Here is a 22,317-nt window from a genome sequence, read left to right on the forward strand (position 1 = left end):
TGTCCTTATTATCATTATAAGAAACACTGGGATGTAGAGAGGAGATATTCAATGAAATAAACAGAGTAATTTCTCAAGACTCACCATAACTCTCCAATCATCTTTCAAACTAGATATTTTATAAGTGATTGTGTGAAATTATAATTGAGGAGATTGGCTATGTTTGCTAGTGAACAATCATAGTTTTCTTTCGTGTCATTGTTGTTTGGCTATTTTCTCTAACATGCTCACCATAGAAAGTGAAAGCCTATGGAATTCTTTAATACATTGATAGAGTTCTGGTGTCTGAATGGTTCATGCACAACTGTGGGGAATATTTGGTGTCAAGTTTTCCCTTCCTACAATGGATGCTATTGATCAGTTGGAGCCTGTGAGGATAGTTTTTGAGAAGACAGCTTGTTTGTGTGTTGGTGTGCTAGAGATTAAATATTTGATCATCACTTTTGAAGAGAAAACATAAATATAGGCTTGTGTTATGCAATTGTCATGTAGTTGAATGTATGTAAGCACACACAATTGTTTGATTCATCATTTCTGTGGATGGTAGATATAGCAACTTAATAATAGATTTCTTCAGACAAAAAGCTACCATCTAATTAATGGGACAGGTTGTAATTACACTATCTGCCTAACTTTAGTGACTTTCATACAATTGTTTTCCAATTTCACTCCCAAAAGACTAGCATGTTTTGGATCTTACTATGATAACTATATTATTTTAATAACTCTAATAACTAATAATTCATATTGTTTATTTCCCTAATTTAAAAAAGAAAATGCTAGATTTTTTTACAAAAACTTCTAATATATGAGCTTCAAGTGAAGTCATTTTTATAAATTCAATAAAATTTCACGTTTCAATAGCTAAATTTTAATAGCTCAAATTCATATCTTACAGAAAATCATTTTGTCAAAGACAGCCAGTCTTTCCTTAAACCAATATGAAATTGTTCTCACAGCAGCTTTGTAAAGCCTGACATTATAAACTTCTTGCTCTCAGAAATATTCAATGAATGAAGGCCGCCTGCGAAAGTAAACATCTGTGTTTTCTGACCATAATAGACTTGGCATTTCTTCTTTTCCAAGAGGCCTTGTTGCTCTGTTACGATTTCTTTTTCACTCTTGGTTGCATAGCCAGAAACACCAGCATCCAGACCCAAGTTCTATTGTGTTTCCACAGAGCTGTTCATTACCCTGCAAATGCTTGTAGGATGTGCCTTTTACTCAGCAGTGCCACCTGCAAACTGTCCAGTAAAGTGGGGGATGGAGCAGATACATGAAGAAAGCGCCAGGAAAACCAAGAACAAGCAAGGTGGTTGAAATTCCATGTAAGCTAGTTATAAATATGTGTGATAGAAATTTCATCTTTACTTCCAATATGTCAGAGTGACATAGTAAATCTAAGGACAAAAAAATAGGAATCATGGACTTCTTTTATTTTGTGTTGCAGTTATTATTTATATAATTAATATGATTGATTGGATAACTGAGTCATAATTTTATGTCAATAATTGGATTGATTTTGATATTTTTTCTGCTTCAAAATAGAAATATATGAAAAAATGAAACAATTAGTCTTTAAAATTCGACCCTTTGAACAGATTAATTTGAATAGGAAATACAATTGTTTTGATATCTACAACCAATTAATATGCCACTCATAGGCTTAACCATGTTGCATTTGTTCACCCTTGTTCCATCTTTCCTCTACCCCCCCCCACCTTCCCAGATACAAACTAACAAACAAGACAAAGGGAATTGAAAACAAAAACAGCAACACTAGCAACTGAAATAAAAATATCTCTTATTTCCTTTTCTTGGAGTCATTTCATAATATCTTATAGAATCAACACAGATGCCCCTCAGTGGATGCATGGCTAAAGGAAATGTGGTGTATACACACAATAGAATTCCACTCATCCATCAGAAAAAATGATATTGACCATTCATACAGAAATGAAAGAAGATATGTATTTAAATGTTTTTTTTCTTTCATGTATTTGTTTCTAACGCATTTATAAGATTATTTCTTTGTTGTTTTGTATGTCCCTCCCCCACAGTATAATCCCTGCTTTCACTGTATTTGATGTCGGTATAATTTGTGGAGGGAAAGGGGAAAAACAAGTCGTTTAAATAAGGATACAGGTGGATCCATTACAACAATGAGAAGTACAAGTTGTCATGTCGAAAATGAACTTTACAACTTTGGTGGGGGGGGAGGATTGAGTCGGGGGAGGCGTGGGGAGGCTGGGAAGGGATGGGAAGGGGAAACAAAGGAGGAGGCTGCAATGCTTGATAAGAAATGTACTCATTATCTTGCTCATCTAATTGTAACCCCTCTGTACAGCATTTTCACAATAAAAAAAAAAGAAATGAAAGACTTGGAAAAATTTATATTCAGCGAAGTAAGTCAGAGCCAAAGAAATGTAAGCTGCATGGCTCCCTTTTGTTGTTAAGAACATAAATGTGCCTGTAAATCTATATGTAAAGCACACTGTTGGTCTCCTGAACATGTACTCACCGGTTTCCATGGCGGCGACACTCAGGTTGAACCATGCCGTGTCCTCTCTGTCCAAAGGCCCCGTGGTGATTATAGTACCACCTTCGTCAATAAGGAATATTTCGCTTTTGGTAATAGAATACCTGTCCCCAAAGGAAAGCATTCTTTAATGTTATCCTTTTATCAATGTAGCAATATTAAGAAGCCATATTACACACTTTTAATATATAATCAATGGGATACCAAATCGTTAAATGTATTCCTCTCTCTAAGATCCAACTCAGTAGCGATAATTTTAAAAAGTGGTCCTAGATTTTAAGTGTCTACCATTCACATTTCCATGAAGAACACTAAATAGTAAACGACTTGGTTAAAAGCAAATGGCAAAGATCATGTGTAAAGTGAAGTATGAATAAGTCATGGTAAATATAAATGTTGGTAAGCGTATTATACTTTTAATGAAATAAGTCTGTTCTGCCCTTCATGGCCCCTGCTCTCTCTCTTAGACCTCATGCCTTGCTAGCTACTGAATTCTATCGTATTTTCTTGAAAGTTGATTCACAGAAAATGTTTATTTCTGATTCTTTACACCATACGTGATAATAGATGATAAAACAAATTCTCTCTGCATAGCAGATTGACCTTTAATTCTTTCTAGAGCTACATAATGTTTTCGACACTAGAAATATTTCAGATCTACTCTCTTACTTTGGATATATACATGTTGATTACATATATAATGCAGCATGTCTGGAAGGAACTGGAGTAATAAAACTCCCTCATGCAACACGTCAGAAAATGATCTCCAACCCACAATGAAAGACGCCTTTGAAGCACTCCGCATGTTTCATCAGCTTGCAAAAGATTAATAATAAAAATCGAAGAAGAGTAGTAACTAGGGTTCAGTGACAACTTTTCGTTTGCACGTGCATTTCTGAAAACTTTCATGAGACTTCAAGGAGATGGCCCTAATTACATGGCAAAGATGAGAATATTATAATCTTAAATTGGCAAGCTTCAAAAATATTATACTAATTTGCAGCTTGATGTTCAAGGGAATATTAAACTAAAAATTAAGGAAACTGAAGTCTTAGAGGAGTTCAATTTTAAATAGATTCTGTTTCAAACATTAAGTACTGTTTTATTGAACTATCCACTACCAGCTGTATTTTTCACTGAATAGATGGGTTGGAAAATATGAAGCTATTTTAACAGATGCTAATTTGATATTAAGCATCTAATCATTTTCCTATAAAACACTATTCTTCTCAAAGAATACAAAACTTTGGTAAGAAGTTGTAGTGTCTGATAGCATAATAATAATCTGTTAGGAATTAAGAAGAGTCATGGTTAAAATAAATAGGTGGTCCACTAGAAAATTCAAATGGAAATTAAAACCAATATGACCCCCTAGAAAAAGTGGATTAGCTATCATTGATATGTGGTTTATATTATTTATCTTTATTCTTCATTGAAAAGCATTTTGTTTGATTATTTATAGGTTTATTTAATTTCTGTATTCTATTTATATGGTATAATATTTCTAGCCTTGATATGAGTTATAATTATCTAGTTTGTACATAAAGTCAATTTATATAAATAACAAAACTGAATCATATATTAGTATAATATGTATTTATGCATATGTATAAATTATATATATGAATATATTTACTATATACATTATATGTATACATGTTTATACATATATGCCTACATGCATGTACAAGAAAAAATTAAGATTTTTAAAGTCTTTAATGAAAAGCAGACATAGGAGTTGATTATAAGTAAGACATTACTTTATTTTGATTTATAATATTACCACCCAGTTCAAATTAGTGATTGGTGCTTTTCTCACTGGTTCAGTGAAGGACACAGAATGGGGGGAAGTTCCAGTCAGCAGCAAGAACCCTGCCTGTGAGCAATCAAGCCAAACCAGGCTGCCAGGCAACATGCTCAGTCCCTGGCAATGGCAAAATAGAATAGACAAAACAAAGAAAAACAAACAGATATTGGAATCCATTTATTCTCCAGAACTGCTCTGAAAATAGTAAAGAATTACCTATGTCTCTGATCCAGGTTTGTCTATGAAAACAATGTATACAAACATAGCTATATTACTGTTCTAAAAACAAATAGAATTAATTCTTATTCTATGAGTTCAACTACAATTATAGGTGGATTTTGCCAGGCTTCCTTCTAAAGTTCTCTCCCTTTTTCATGACCTAGTTGTGGAACTGCAAATGGCATTTTTCTCCCATGTCTCCTGAGTTCCCTTCCTAGATTCTTAATATCTTTGGCTTTTGTATCTCCCATGCTATTGAAAAGCTCTGGAGCATTATGTTATAAAACATGTCTCAACAGATGAATGGCAAGAACAACAGCAGTGGACTGCCTTTCACTTTGAACAGACAGACAAGGAAGAAAGAGAGGGCATTCTTTCATCATCCATTTTTAACTTTCATTTTTGGTGCAAAGGAGATACCAGAGCTATACCACATGTTTAGCCCTTTTGCTTTACATTTATTTCTCATCTAGTCACCTTTCAATGTTCTGTGATAGATATGAGAGTCAAAATTGGAGAAATTTGGATAAAGCTTATATGTAGTTTCTATGTCACACACACAAACACACATATATGATATAGCTAACATATCTATCTATGTATATATATGTCATACCTGTAAATATATGCAAATGCATATGCATATATAATGCATGTATATACATATACATATGTAAATGAATATGATATTTTTCATATATATACATTATCATACATATGTGATATTTAGGAGTAGGACCTATGCTTCCCATGTTGAAAGGCATTCAAAGGTAAAAGATTACAGTGGAACATAACATAGAAACAAAAATATAGTATGGCTCCATCTAAGTATGTTGTCACATATCCATAGTCCCAATTAATTGGGAGACAGAGATAGGAGAATCACAAGTTAGAGATAGTTTAACTGGAATTAGTGAAAACCTATTTCTAACAAATAAACAAGCCAACAAAAATCTAAGTCTGTGTTTATGGTATAGCTTTTCTATCAGATATAAGACCCAAGGTTCAATCCCCTGTAATTCACAAACATATATATATATATATATATATATAAATATATACATATATATATGTATATATATACACACACACACACACATAAACAATAAGCATAAAATAAAATTAAATGGCTGGGAATGTGGCTCAGTGGTAGAGTGCTTGCCTTGCATGCAGGAAGCCCTGGGTTTGATTCCTCAGTACCACACACAGAGAAAAAGCTGGAAGTGGTGCTGTGGCTCATGTTGTAGAGCACTAGCCTTGAGCAAAAGGAAGTTCTCCCTGGCCCAGAGTTCAAGCCCCAGAACTGGCAACAAATTAAATAATTTTAATTTAATTTAATTAGCAATCTTCTTCTTTGTATAAGCCTTAAGTCCAAAGAGAAAAGCACAAGTCCACTTCTTAATCAATATATGAAAATTTGGAATTTTCTGGATTGTGTGTTAAAAAAGCAAGTAAAAAGAAAATTGGTGAAAAGGAACCCATAATTTGATTATAGGTCAAATCAGACAACTCACACAATGAGAAAGAAAAAGAAAAATGATAACCCTCATTAAAAAATAAACTATTTTAATGGATTAAATATTTTAAATCCATTTGAATTTGAATAGGAATATATTTCTAATCCAACATATCATCTTACTCCTCTTCAGTCCCACAAATTTTCCTCAATTTCCAGTAACGTTTCAATTATAAAACATTTATGTGCATCAACGATTTGCCAGCTTTGTTTTGCTGTCATTTTAGAAAACAAGAAGTTTTTTTTCTTTTTTTTCCATATTTTCCCCCATTTCCCTCCCTACTTTGATCACTTGTCCATTTCACTGAATTTAGCCAGGATGCCTGCTTTAAATGTGGCCAGTCAGCTATTTCGCTGCATGTTTAAACTGACAATGAGGCTCCCTGATTTGGATGGTTTGTTCCATGGTTACAAATTCATCAAAAACAACTAGAAGTAGAGATGAATAGCTTTTCTTATAGTTACATGGAGATTGCTGGTCACAGGATTCTTGGCTTTACTCACGTTCATGGATTTACCTAATGGGAGATTTCTTTTGATCTGGGTCTGTGGCTGATACTTCTCCAACGAATGATCCCCTTGGGTTTTCTTCCAGAATTTCAAACACATAATACGGGAGGGAGAAAACTGGAGGCTCATCTGCATCTTCCACTTGGATTGCAATGAACGTGGAGGAGGGCTCAGCATGGAAGTGGAGGAGATGTTCATCAACACGAGGGTTTCGAACTCGAACTCTGATGCCGTAATGGCTCTGCTGTTCAAAATCCACCTTCTACAAAGAAAGGCATTGTACACAGGAGAAAGAAGGGCATTACACACAGGAGAAATAGCTTAAGGAACCCAAAGGATTGACTAGAATTGTCGTTTATCTTTCAGCTAGAAAAAAAACAAACAATTATTTGTATAATTCCAGAAGCTTTATAAAAACAAACTCCTTTATCTCCAACCTAATTTTCTCCTTAAGCCACAAATCATGAGTCCTAACTTCAATTACTTAATGAAGCAAAAAATCCAAACAAACTGCACACACACACACACACACACACACACACACACACACACACACACACACAAATGCCAGGTATTTATGATTTGGTTCCACATTGCTCTGCAAAGCAAATAGTTTTAATAACTTACCTGTTTCAATATCACTATACCCTCCTGGGTCTCATCATTGGTGATGATGTCGAATGTTTGTGAATTATTGTCGTCAATGCTGTAATGCATTTGTGCATTCTCTCCTACGTCATCATCATAAGCAATAATTTTTCCAATGGAAGTCCCAGTAGGTGCTGATTCAGAGACAGTGAGTCGGTATAAACCTTCACAAACAAAATGGGTTATCATAGTCAAGATAAGCAACTCCCAATTATAGAATTTTTTATTTATGAGATGCTAAAAGATTGGCATTTATTCTTCTGGTCACTTGTTCTGGACGTCATGTTCTGTTTTTTTTTTCTTTTAGAAAGTGTATGCATGTTTTTGTGCTTCTGTATATTTGCAAACAATTGTGTGTATATACTTTCTCCTTTTACTTGGTAATCTAAATATTTCTCTCACATGCTTCCTGGATATCAACCATTCATTCGCCAACACATCTTACCAATCTTATCATTAGAATATATGACCCCAAAATTTCATGTTTATGCTCATCTACTTGACAATATGGTTTATTCTTTGTGTGTCTTGTAATAATCCAAACTAAATTTGATAAAAAGGGAATTTTCACTTTTACTTGAATTTTCCCGATACCTGATGTTAAAGAACAAACCCATCTATACAATAAAGTTAGGGGAGTCTGAACTAGCTGAATTCTAGTTACAATAATTCATTTGTGATGGGAGGTTATAAACATTAGCTAAGTTTGAAATATAAAGAAAGAAAATTTTAAAATTTAAAGTGAGAAGCAGAGATAATGGGGGTAAATATATTAAATACATGAAAACAATTACAGCTTATTGGACTTTCTCTTTTTTTCAGAACGACAAGCTAAAACCTAATAAATATCTACACTATTATAAATGTACTACTTATACTATTCGCTGAAATGTAGAAAATCATAAGTATAGATACTGTAAAGTATGTGACATTCTAAGATTTGAAAAAGAAGAGTTTATAATAAAATATTTGCAGAGGTATTTGTTTCTTTTCAAAGCCACAGCAAGTTACTTTACCACATGTTTTAATATTTTTGTGATTTTTTTAAACAAGGGAGCAATAATACTGAATTATTGCTCAAATTTTACTGCATAATTTTCTTCTATTGTTAAAAATTTCAATATTCACTTATTTAATCATGGAAATTACAAATTACCATGTATTCTGGAGAAAACAGTAACAAATTTAGAAACAGGCCAAAATACTTAACTATTATCAAGTTTATACTAAATTACGTGCATTTAAACTTATGGGGAAAATATATCTACATTCTTCCTAGTCTGTGCATTTTCCATACATGGATACATAGCTTTACAAAATAAATTAACAAAAATCCTTTACCAAGTCCATTATGGCGGGTGGGCACACAGCAAAAAACACAATGAGAACAGAATGCCCTCAGAGTCTTACTGGAAATGTAGCAGAAATACCAGAATTGTGTAAGTTATGAAGGCAATATTATGATACATTTTTGCTAGAATTTGCTCAAGGGAGACCTGATTACTGGGTAAGATCTGAAGTCAAGTAGTGAGTACCAAAGGACACTAAGTTTCATGAAGGTAAAAACTCATGCCTTGTGTATTCTGGGAACAGAGCAGAATGGCTTGGGTTGGCCTTCCCAACAGAGAGGGCATAATACATGTAGATGAAGTCTGGCTAAGACTGGGCCACCCCAGGAAGTTTGGGAACACAGGATCAATTAGTTTACACTTAGGGTTTTGACCTTTGCTGTAAGATTGGAAGACATGGGATGAAAAGATCTGACCAGTGTTTTAACAAGATCACAAAATTTGAGTAGAAATACAGAAAATTTTGTGCTATGGAACACAAGCATAGAAACTTGATTAGAGCCTATGGCCATATTAAAAATAATTAAACATTAGAATGACAGAGCAAAGATGGAAAAAATAAGTTGAGACCAAGCATGCAAGTATGTGTAGAGCCCACAGACCCAACAAGATCTCCGGAGGACTGAGGTTTTGGTATAAGCAAGGAATGAAAGAAAAAGAAAAAAAAAAACTTTCCAAATTGTCTTTGCAAATCTGCTTTTTCCATGATCATGGCATGATACCTGTATACGGATGTATATGCAAATGAAGCTTTTTATTTCTATAAGGATGGAAGTAAATTACTATCTCAAATCTTCATTTGTGTTGTGGAGAATGACCCCACAAAGACGTCCCATCGTTACCCACCCAGTTGCATGACTACATTTCCCTCCATGAGAGGAAGAAATAAAGCTGCTGATGGAATTCAAAATGTTCATCTATTCATTCAGAAATGGAGTACTTATCAGGTTTATCAGGTTCCAATGTAAAAGCGTGATTTCTTGAAAGAGATAGGACAGTGTCCGAAGCATCTGATAGCTCTAACTGCTGCATGGATGTGTGGGCTGGTCATGAACCAGCCTGTGAAAACCACAAGGTCAGGATGTTCCTTACCTAACAGCCAAGGAGGCCAACTTTATGGAAACAACTGAAATCTCCTAAGAGTAAAAGAACAAGGAAATTGAATCACCCCTACAAGTTACAGAGGGAATACAGCCCTGAAGAAAACTCATGAGAAACCAGTAACAAACATTTTAAGATAATGGAAGCCTTGATAACTGGAGACCCATTACTTTAGGAATGTTATTATTAGTATAATAGCAATATATTTTTCTTCACTTCAAATTGACTTTTCACACTACTGAAAAGAATTACCCCTCATCTTATTCTAGTTATTCTAATTCTTGTGCCAAAGCAGTGCTTCATTAATGTAATCATTAACAAATGTAAGTATATTCAAACTACTTGTATTCACATTACAACGGGATTTCAGATTTCTTATACTTACTTTCTTTAAATATTGGTTTATTGTCATTAATATCTGAAAGTTTGATTAATACACTTGTGGTTGCAGACAGGGATCCGGGCTGACCGAGCATGTCTTTGGCTTGAATAATTACCCAGTACTCATCTTGTAGTTCTCTATCCATTTCAGAAGATATTCTTATGACTCCTTTAAATATATAATACAATTACAATTACAAGCATTATTTCATCATTAACCACATGTCCTCCTAGGTAACTTTAAGCCAAATTTTATGTAGGCATTCCTTTGTTATCCACTGAACAGTGCCACACAACGCCCACAGAGTATGCGATGTGAACCTCAACTTTACACAGAGTAGTCTAGGATGGTCCTCATAAGAAGGAAAGATGATCTAAACTTAAGTGCAGTTGATCTATGAGTTTTAACTCTTTCCCATTGTAAGAATTTCTCTACTTTCCCTGATATCCTGGATGGTCACCCACATACTCTTCCCTTAGCTCTGGATTCTGTTTTGATGATATCTTCAAATACAACTTAAACTGGTCCTCAATTATTTCTAGTATTTAAGCTACATTGCTTCACTTCAAAATCACTCAGGTGTTTATTGATATTTATATATTCAAAATTTCTCTCTAAATGCCAACATCAAAAAGGCCATGTTTCTGGATTATTTTATTTTATTTTATCATGTCTAGAAACATTCAGTAATTTGGATAATTTGTGGTATTTAGTCAGTCATTCTCAACTAGGACTGTGTGAAGAAATTGAAACACAATGTTTCAAGGAAATATTTCATGTAACTAAAACAGTGTTTCCCAAATCATAAATATGCACACTGTCATTGAGGGAAATGAGAATATAACTACTCAAATTTAATTCACCAGAATTTGCTACTCTCATGAATTTTTGATTGAGAAAAAGCTGAAGTATTTAATATTTTCTCTAAGAATTAATAAATAATTGCCCAAGATCCAACAAAGTTACTTTAATTCTTTATATCACTTAAATTAAATAGTATAGAAATAATAACTTCTTCTAAATAACAACCAGAACATTTTAGTTCATTGATATTATTAGTAATTAGTATATTCTGATATTATTTAGTAATTAGCAAAAATTGTTTTATTTATTTCTAAAGACTATTAGTTTCTTAGAAAAAGACACATAAGCTTAATCTCCATTTTGAACACAAAAACATTTTAAAATATTTTTCAATTAAATCACATATATACCTATAAATATATACTACATATATACATACTATATATAGTATATATATATATATACATATATAGATATATGTATATAAGCATAATATATATATATATATATATATATTCTAAATAGTTCAGGACACATCCAACTAGTTAGTCCAAATGGATGAAGCTGTGGCTAAAAAGAATTAAATCAAGTATAATATGACTAAAAATACTACAATACTGAACTTTCTAAAATCGTTTGTCCTAAATACACTTAATTCAACCTTATATTTAATCCATCATGTTGCAACAATAGTTCTCTGTAGGATTTTTCTTCCCAGATGATAGTTGACATTAAAGGCTTTTTACATGTTTACAGATTTTTCCAAGAACACTTTTTGCCAAATCCCTATGTCTTTTCTTCACATGTTTAAATTGACTTGTCTGTCTTTTAGTCAAGCACATTACTAAGAATTCTGACATGAGTTTTATACCACATGTGTGCCCTAACTTTAGAAAACCAGTTTAAAAACTGCATGTAATTTACAAAAAAATGCATTTATTTCTTGAACCACCACATGTCGTATTGCACTTTGTTTTATTCAGAGATACCTGTTGTTGGCTCAGTAGAGAAGTATGCTTGGCCCTGAAGCAGGCTGTACAGGAGGCGTGCATTATTGCCAGTACCAGGGTCATCTGCATCACTTGCGGTCACTCGGATGACAAATGTTCCTGAGCAGCAAACACACATTATCAGGAAATTAAAACTTAATTTGTAAGCAAAGGATTCCTGCTCTCTTTACTGGACACAATGACCTATCACAATCTCCTAAGTTACCGCTATTTATGAAATACTGATGCATGTATGCTAACATTAGTTGAATACATTGCACTTGAGAGACGTTTATCCACGCGGACATTTAAATGACTAATTATAGCTTTCTCCTCAGTGCCTGAATCTTTAAAGCTATCTGTTACACTTTCTTTTTTAGCAAGTTTCATACAGTCACATGGCATAGGTAAACCTCATTAAAAAGACACAGATAGGGTGTAAACTTGTGCCAAGCACTTTAGTGGAAGACATCGGTTAATTTCTTTGCAAATTGCCATTATGTTATGCTTCTTCCTTCTTTTGATACAAATGAAACATTACAATGAAACATAAATGGTGAACTAGCTACTGTTTTAAAGCAGCCTGAATGATTCTCATTCACATGTTAAATTCAACAATGGTAAGAAAACCTTGCTAGACACTGTTGTCTCATCTCTCATAGAATGTTTTATTCCCTGTGATCAAGAAAAATGCCCAAACACATAAACATAAAAGAGGGATAGGTTTTTAAATGACTACTGCTTTGGATACCAGTCAGGTGAGAAGAAAGTCACCCAGAGCATGGACATTGTGTAATTAAAGCTTACATTTAGGACTCAATGCTGAAATGTACCATTGAACATTCCAGTTTATTGTTTGAATGGTGAGATTCAAACAAAAGATTTCAAGGTGGCTCATTTATTTTAGAATGTAATATTTTCTTGATTTTTAATTCAGTAGTATAAAGGTTAACAAGATTTCCTTCAAGTTAAGATATAAATCTTCTGATAAGAATGCTACTTAAACCTAAATGTCACTGGTTTTATGAATAAAGAATAAATTCTTTGAGATGTTTTGTTCAAATTTAAAGCACAATAGGTTAAATATTATACACACCCTAAATTTGTGATTTTGGCAAACATAAAATATGTATATGTTTCTTTAGATAATTAAGTGGTCATATTTCTAGATATAGTTAGATAAGTTTCTCTAATTAGCTTCACAGTGAGACTGAATTTTATTAGCATTAAGGCTGTTGGTTAAGCAGGAAATACTGAACTGACCCATGGTTACTTCATTTACATTTGAAAGACAATTACCATACAACCTAGAATATCCAAGTGAAACTCAGGAAATTGATATTTTCAAATTTTTCACCTTAATTCTGAAAACTATTTTCCCAATTATTTTTTGTTTGTCTGACCACAACCACCTGAAAATGAGGTCAATGTTATTATTTTTGTGTTGTATCATTTATACTTCTCCTTTTAAAAATCTGAGATTTTAGAATCTAAGCTAAACCAATTTAACCGCATATAAGAAAACTAACAATATATTCCGACAACCTGGAAATAACAACTTATTCAAGCTTCTTCTCTTCATGTGTCTAAGATATAAAAATATTAGAAACTAATTTTATGGCACCTTACTTTCGATATCATTTTATTATTTTCAAGTAGTTGTTCAAAGGAGTTGTGCTTAATAAAGCAGTCCTTGTACACAATGTATCTTGATCAGTGTTTCCCCTTCCAAGCCTCTCATCTAAGTGGTTAAGGTGGATGACTAGCAACTAATTTTAAAACATAAAGAATTTCAAGTAAACCCTTTGTAATTTCCTGAGAAATAATTGAAGTTATTTGAATTTGTGTGCATTTAATATATTTGATCACTCTCCTGTAACATGATGGTATTATTAAATTGATGATAAATATTATTCACTCAAAATTTCTGTCTGTCTCTAAACAGTGAAATAGATAATCTGACATATTTCCCTAATAATTATAAATTTCAGTATAATCAACTACATCTGCACTCAAATCTGTAATGTCTTTTTAACTCATGAAGTCTCTCTGATAAAAACATTCTGAAGTTGATGGTAAGTAAAATGATTCATTTAAGCATAAGAAATGGTAGACATAATATTGAAATGAGGTATGCTTCTACTATGAGAAAGTTTAAGAATAGTATCTATCAAGTAAAGCACCAATAAGTGAGCTGAGAGAAGATAGTAACAATCTTTCCTCCTTATTTTCTATAGGCAGAAAAATCTAAAATTAAATTTTAAGAGCAGCCTTTTAACTTTTTATTTCATATACATAATACATAAATGATACCAATACCAATTATCATCCACAATAAGTTAATTATAAATATTTACTTAATATCATTGTTTCATATACAAATTGACTAATGTTAAACTATAAATAACCCAATTATACCAGGAATTTCTCTGAGCTGTCCAGACACATTATCTGTGCCTAGATTTCAAGTGTCATCTTGAAATCAGTGTTCAGTGTTTATGTCAAAATGCTTCTCTGCAGAACTGTGGCTTTTTACTGGCAATGGAGGTTGAGTTAATTATTAGACAATGTACTAACTTTATTTTGATGCCTTCTTTGTTATTATACCAAGATAATATATATAATAGGTGCTATATATATGAATAATAAAATATAGGCAAAATTATTATCAAGAAAGAGAGAGCTACCTAGTTATTAGAGTATTGTTTAGGCACCATTAAAGTGCATAAAATGACTGCATACTTTAATTGACAAAAGTGAGAATTATGAGTCACTATTTAGCAATGAATCTGCAAACCCTGCGGTCAGGAATAACTCAGCTCACTCCAGTAGAACCATTCTGTAATTCACATTGATACTAAGTTTCTCCCAACCTGTTTTAATTCTTCTGCAGTGATTCCATCCCTCTGTGTCTCCCTTCGCTCCCTTATTTAATCATCATGCTCTTCCCAGGAACCCTGTGTCTCCTGGTCTAATGTGTCATGTAGTTTTGCATGAAGAAAAAAAAAAAAAAGCTTTGTTACCCAGAACGGTAATTGGGAACACAATATTATTTCTCCATTCATTTTAGAGTTCATGTTTGGAAGCAAATACATTTCAAATATAGAGGCAATCAGCATTCCCTAAATTATATGTAAACCAATGTATATATAATACAAGAGTGTGTACAGAGACAAAAATATCTCGTTGAGACTCCTACATAATTATAAATAGTGTATCAAAAATAATTCAGTAAAGCCACTCTAAAACGAAGCTGGCTGCTCTGGATTGCTTTCTTCACAGTTCATCTCTTAAAATGTGCCCTGTTTCCCTACGCAATTAATCACCATCATATCTGCTGTTACTTCGCAGTTGTATTTCGTACCTTATCAATTATTATCACATTTTTACAGTTAGCTATTTCTCACTTGTTCATTTAATACTAAATACTAGAATATAATGGCCATTTGTTTTTATAACTCCATTCTGATATTCAATGAAAAATGTTTAGTACCTATTATGATGAAAGTATGCTTGCTGGAACCAGGATGAGGATAAGAAGAATAGAGATGAAAATAGAGGCATACAAAAATATGCAGAAGGAGCGGGGAAGAATGAGCAGAGGAAGGTTAACAGGAAGAGGAAAAGCACAGAACTATTTCCTGACACAGCTAATGACACTGGATTTTTTTAAACATTTTTCATATCTGATGATAATTAGTTTTGATTCAGGGTGCACAGCTAAATTTGCCCATGGTCTAAATAAAGAGTGAATTTCTATACAGTGGCATCTTGAAATTCCTACCTGGATATCAGAAAGTGGAAAAAACAGGCAAATACATAATTCAATATGAATTTTTAGAATCATTGGATAACAAATCAGATATCTAGGTAATGCAATCTTAAAGCATGTTGGCAAAATTTAAGATGATATTGATACATAATATTAGGTTGTCAAGATAAAATATTTTGGAACTAAAGTGTCCTATCATTTTTTTTTACCAAGTGGGAAAAAGACTTTTGCATAACCATGACTGTTTCCTTAGTGCAAATGCATCTCTGATTTTCAAGACAGTCAATTATTATATCTTACAAAATTAGTATCATCTATATGTATGACATTTAAATGATTAATGACAGCAACATAAGAGCTGAAAAGAAACGAAATAAATGCAGCTGTACAAAAGTGTTCAATGCTTGTTAGATTTGGGAGTTTTATATCCCACATTTCTTTCTTTTCTTTTCCTTCCTTTTCTTTTCCTCCCTCCCTCCCTCTCTCCTCTCTTCTTCCTTCCTTCCTTCCTCCTTCCTTCTTCTTTCCTCCCCCCCTTTTGCTTCTTTCTCTCTTTTCTTTGCTATGCAGGTAATGAACTTTGAACTCAGGGCCTTTTGCTCTTGCTCACATTTTTCACTCACACTTGGTTTTCAATTACTTGAGCCACACCTCCAGCCCAACATTTTTTTTCATTAATAAGAGAACTCTTAATCTTGAGAACTCTTCTGCTCTGAGCTGGCTTCTAACCTTGATTCTTTTTATCTCAGCATCAAGAGTAGCAAGGGTGGCAAGTGAAAGCCTCCGTACCTGGCCTATTCTGTGGTTTGGATGCATACAACGGCTCTGATAATGACTGCATTTCCCTATTTTTATGTACAGATCTTGTAGAATTTTATCAGTTGTTCAAATAAAAAAGAGATCTAAGCTTTGATTTGCTTTCAAGTCTGAGATAAAATTTAATAACATGCTTAATTAATATAATTTTACTACATCATCCACTTTCGCAAATTCTTTGCTTGAACAGATTTGTAGGTGCTCGTGTAGTTCCTAACCCATATAACATGGACTCAAAATTTCAAACGTGTTGTCCAAGCTACTATCTGTGATGTAAATGAATATGCAGTACCTTCTGGAGACATCTCGGGTACAGTGGCCTCATATGGTTCATCTAGGAACTTTGGTTCATTGTCATTGATATCCAATACGCTGATGACAAATTCAGACTCAGGTTCCACAGCCTTTCCGGTGGTGGTGTCTATTACCTGGGCTTTCAGCCTATAGAGGGACCGTTCCTCCCTGTCAAGCCTCTGCTTGGCATAAACATCACCTGTTCTTTCATCAATGACAAAAATACTTCCAGCTCCAGCCCCTGAAAGCTTGTACAGGAAAGAGTTGTTTCCATTGTCTAAGTCAGACCTTAGCTGCAAATGCAAAGAGAAGCGATTGAGTTTCTGGATTTGGTGTAAAGGCAAGCCAAGTCTTAATTGTTTGGTTTTCATGTGTCTTCATCATTCCCCATGTTCAAAAGCCCAGAAAATGTTTAGCTGAAGATATTTATTTCAAAATCACTATTACCATCAAATGGGATACTGAGAGTTAAATTTCAATAGGGAGACTTGCATAGGTTTTTATGATTGTGAACAGGTAATTCTAATGAAGTCATATAGTAATTGAAAAACAATCCTTAACAATACACAGTTGTAATGATGTACAATGTATTTCATTGGAATGTGTTTTGTGACATCAGTCTTAAATACTGGAGCCATATTCTTATATACTTGTGTTCATTTGGGGCCTAGAGAAAAGCTGGGACAAAAAGTTATTTGTATATTTAAACAATGGATGTTCTGTGTCTTGGCTGAAAATACACAGGAAACAAAAACAGGAAGAAAGTCAAGGAACATGATGAGCAAATGATTATCTCAACAAATCTTTAGCTATTTATTGCATGCATTTTTATGTACAAATTGACATTTTCATTTTTAAAATAATCATATTAGGAGATATGGCTTATTCCATGAAAAATTATAACTTTCTCAAAGGCACAAATTCCTGTAGATTTATGCTTTGGTATCTGGTATATCTAATTCTAGATTATGTCTTGCTTATGATTAAGACCAAAGTTTAAACTTTGACTTTTAGCTATAAAATGTATTCTCTTCTGTTTAATTCTCAATTATATGTAGGTTCATTTTATTCAGTATTCAGAGAATTCAGGAATTATTTAAAACTTAAATTTATATATAAAAATATTTCTGACATAATCTTTAGTGAGTATCACTACTGAATTGGTTCAGTTTGATAAACCTTAATTATTTATTCCTTGAAGGAATTTTCTATATATGATGTTAAGAAATTGATGAAATTAAATAGGCATTCAGTCAGTACACCAAGTGCACAATGAATGATTCACACTTCCAAGTCATATCATACTAATACCATTTGAGAAGCTTTTCAATAGTAGTATGAAATATTAAATTTAATAATAGTTTAGAATAAATTTACTTAGGCTATTTATGATACAATTTCAAAACAACAATGAGTTGGATGTTTTGAATAGCTGGGATTTATTTGAGAAAAGAAAAACAAAATGTTTACTTGTGCTTTTGCATCAGAATTGTTACAGTTTAACAACTTGGGATTTCCTACCCTCTGGTATATATATTTTGAAATTTACCATGCTTGCACTCGACCTTATTTCCACAGCTCAGCAGCTTATCTGTCTGCCCAAAAAAATCCAATATTTACTTCATTGTACTTAACAGTTCATTTTGAAGAGTTATGTGCTTTATATCAGCTACATTTATCCTCTCTAGTTAATTATAGGCATGAAAACATCCTTTACACTTGTTCTTAAGCAGTTATTTGAATATCATATAAGCCACATGAGCTGGTTTATCAGGAAAAAAATCTCTTGAAGTCTTTTCCTCAATATTTTTGTATAATAATAGAGTCGGCACTCATTTATGCTACCAAGCATTTGATTTGCCTCCACACAAGGTAAAAACTAAAAAGAGTGATATTATTTATAGCAGGCAATTACACACACACACACACACACACACACACATTTTTAAAATCTGTTTGCCTAAGATTCCAAGATAATCATCGAGTAAATGGGATTGTGCTCATAGTGGCTGGTGGATTGGGTGAATAACTACATTAACAGAAACTTGCCAGAATCAAGAAGAAAACAAGTATATTCGTTTGCTTTACTCTTTGGACCCAATTAAATTTTAATACCAGCTAAACCTATTTCAGTACATTCATCTAGACAAAAGCTTCACAGAAAAGTACCTGGCATTGTAATTACCTATGTTTGGCAAAATAATAATAAACCCCTAGCCAAAAACAGGAGATGTTCTGTCTGATTAAGAAAAATGATAGAATTAGAAATTGAAGTTATTTATTCCTTGCACTTCATCTTCACTAATCAACAGATATATATATATATATATATATATAAACATATATAGATATATATTTATATAAATAAGGAGCTCCAAGATATGGAAACAAGAGATCTCTCTCTCTCTCTTTTAATTTTTATTTTTTGATGATTCTGTCTTCTTTTTTTTTATGTGTGGTGTATTCAAATGTATGTTTGGGAGAGGCTGGGGAGAATTGGGAGAACTTCAGGGAAAGGGGGTGGAAAGGTGCAGCAGTGGGGCTCACTGGACACTCAAGAAAATGAGGGATACATACAACAGGTAGGTGGAGACAGGAGGGAGGGACCGAGAGAGAATGAGAGAACAGATGACACTGGATGAAAGGAAGCGGCTCATTACCTGACTCATGTAATTGCAGTCCCGTCAATCATCTTTATAATAACAATACATTATTTTTAAAAAGAAACATTCTTAAAACAAGAAGCAAATAAACCCTATTGAAAAAAATGAACCCCAAGATGGGGACACAAGTGGTTTCTTTTTCTTTCTTGCTATTGTTTCTAACATATTTATAAGGTACCATGTGATTTTTTGTTGTTGTTGCTTTGTATATCCCTGTTTTCACTGTATTTGATGTTGGTATAATTTGGGGAAGGGAAAACAAAATGTTTAAATAGGGATACAGGTGGACCCATACAAGACACTATGTTGAAAAACCAACTTTATAATTTAGGCTTTATAATTTAGGTGGAGGAGGGGAGTTGAGGAGGTGGGAGGGAAGGGATGGTAAGGGAAAAACAAAGGAGGAGGCAAGAATGCTTGATAAGAAGTGTACTCATTACCTTGCTCATGTAACTGTACCCCTGCTGCACAGTATTTTCACAATAAAAATTTATTTAATAAAATGAAGTTAAGAATGGTTCTGAAACATCAGCTTTAAAAGGAGAGTATTAATCTGAAGAGGATAAACTATCTTCTAATTAGCCTAACACAACATGCCAGTAGGCTAAGTGCATTGGTCAATGATCCTTGACTGGAGAGCTCCTTTGACCCTTCACCTTACTAGCTCGCTAAATATATAAATACCGACAAGGAAAGCCCCCGTTTTCCTGCAGGAGCCTAAAGTGAAATGTGAAAAACAAAAGTGTTGGAAGTTGTTCGCAGAATCCCAAATAATCCTTGCTGTGTGGGAGCCTCATCGTTTCTCCAGTCAGTACAGAAGTCATCAAACCCCGGAAATCCCCGAAAAACAGGTTTAGGTGACAATAAGATAACTATAACCTTTGGGGGAAATAAATACCCGTCCAATGTGATGACTCGTGTTCATTTCTTCCGGGACGGAAAAGTGGCTCCACACCCAGCCGCGCTTCACTCTCAAGTGAGACCCCCTTTCCTGCTCCTCCCTCTCAGTTCCCGCGTTCTCCCAGGCTGTAAGACAAGAGCACAGGAAAGGAAAACCCAGCACGAAAGCCAGCCATGCCACGGTCTTCATTCTCTCCCCTCTGGATGGGAGCTGGCCCTCTTCAGGGAGAGGAGATGTTGCACCAGGAAAACTAAATTCCTTTAGGCTCCTGCACGTGTCTTTGATATTCCTAAAGCATAGGAAACAAAAGAAAACTGAGTTATGAAATCACATTTTCTCACACGATTGCTGAAGACAAGTTACAACTTTTGCAACTGAGATAAACGGGATAAAAGATACATTTAATTTACGTCCAATTAACTTAGTTGTTTACATTTTGTAGCTCAGCAGTAATTTCGTGAGGATAATTATAAATATCTACTCAGACACCATCTGATTTAAACCATATCATGATTTTCTCTGAAGTTTTCAAAGTTACTTAATGTCCTAGATTGACAGCTGATACTGAAGGAGTTTTTTTTTAATGTTTTTAACTTGTTTAATTGTTTAATGTGCTTACTCTCTCTTGACAATTCTTGAAAACTCACACCAACTGATTAAAATCCTCATCAGTACAAGAGGAAAAACAATCATTATTTCTCCTCTTTAACGCAATAGAAATAAGTTTACATTCTCAGTCTAGGCTATTTTATGTAGTTAATTACATACACAAAATTACAAAATGAATCCGCTTAAAACCTGAGAGACTTAGTAATGCACTTGATTGGTGCTATAAAATATTCTGATTACATGCCCATGCAAGCGATTTACTCTTTGATAGTTTGCAAAGATGAGGAAGTAGTTCCTCTCTTCTCAACTTGTAGGGATGTTTTTAGATGAAAAATACTAAGCATTACTGCCCAGTCAAATCTTATCACATGTAAGGTTGGTCTGAAGAGTGTCCATTAGCGTTTAAAGTATTAAAACAAGAATCTCAGCCTACTGACTGAGGTTGAGAAGCTCTTATTATGCCAAGGAATGGAAATGGGTACTTGATATGGGTGGGGATGGAGTCAAGTGGAGGGTCGTAAATGAATGAAGAGGGAGAATGAAGCAAAAAATTTAACGTACAGCCTACAACATGATGAAAAGGAGAGGAGGGGTGAGGTGGGAAAGAAGGTGAGGATATTGAAAGGGGTGACATCGATCAGGATACATCGTACTCATAAATTGCTTTATTGAATAGCAACGACTCCATTTTACAAGTACTTGAAGATAATAAAAAATAGCTTACAGAAAAAGAGAATGGAAATGATTGAGAACCCCCCTTTAGCTCAGCCTCATTTCCACAACTGTCTCCACCACAGCTGGTAATCCACGCCCCACCAATTGTAACTGCGTAAGTTATCTTCTACCACATCTGTTTAGAGCTTCCCTGATACCAAACTGAGTTTATTTCTTTGTCTCACAGGATGCAAAACAAATTATTGAGACCTAAAGGAAATGCTGAATATAATATAGTCATCAAGGAAGCCATTAGCAGCCAAGAAGTTTTTTCTACAAGATCTTGTTTTGAATATTCTGCACATGTCTTTGAACAGCTCCGGGGAGGATTTTGAGGTCTTTTGCCCTTGTTATAAAGGGTTGTTAAAAACACCTAATTAAGAAAGAACACAGAGATTCTGGGTGGCCTCTTTAGTCTCCTCAAGCAGAGGTACTTTTTGTGACTAGTTCCTTTAAGGAAGGTCAATGAAGAAATTCAACCTGAGGTGATAATTCAGGAAGATATTCAGACTTAGGTTGAATATTAGAAGTTCATAGAATGCCAAGTGTTTAGATATCATTAAAAATGCATATTTCCATAGCTGGTGAATAATTGCCCTTGCTCATGTACGATTTTCTGAAAAAAGTAAAAAAAAAACTAACAACTGGAGAGGGAATTAAAATGTACTTTGATAGTTTAGTGAA

At 33.7% G+C, this 22,317-nt stretch overlaps 1 protein-coding gene across 1 annotated transcript in view; it reads right to left on the reverse strand.

The window, feature by feature from the left end:
• Cdh19 (cadherin 19, type 2) overlaps positions 1 to 22,317 on the reverse strand; it is a 71,290-nt gene that overhangs the window by 16,793 nt on the left and 32,180 nt on the right. The window contains exons 5-11 of the mRNA XM_013018901.1: positions 20,308 to 20,599; positions 16,745 to 17,039; positions 11,865 to 11,984; positions 10,075 to 10,239; positions 7,219 to 7,403; positions 6,600 to 6,853; positions 2,522 to 2,643 (exon numbers count right to left, since the gene is read on the reverse strand). Coding sequence (XP_012874355.1) covers positions 2,522 to 2,643; positions 6,600 to 6,853; positions 7,219 to 7,403; positions 10,075 to 10,239; positions 11,865 to 11,984; positions 16,745 to 17,039; positions 20,308 to 20,599 — 1,433 coding nt within the window. The remainder of the gene's footprint in view (positions 1 to 2,521; positions 2,644 to 6,599; positions 6,854 to 7,218; positions 7,404 to 10,074; positions 10,240 to 11,864; positions 11,985 to 16,744; positions 17,040 to 20,307; positions 20,600 to 22,317) is intronic.

Source organism: Dipodomys ordii, unplaced genomic scaffold, assembly GCF_000151885.1.
Source record: "Dipodomys ordii isolate 6190 unplaced genomic scaffold, Dord_2.0 Scaffold43, whole genome shotgun sequence".
Lineage (NCBI taxonomy): Eukaryota > Metazoa > Chordata > Mammalia > Rodentia > Heteromyidae > Dipodomys > Dipodomys ordii.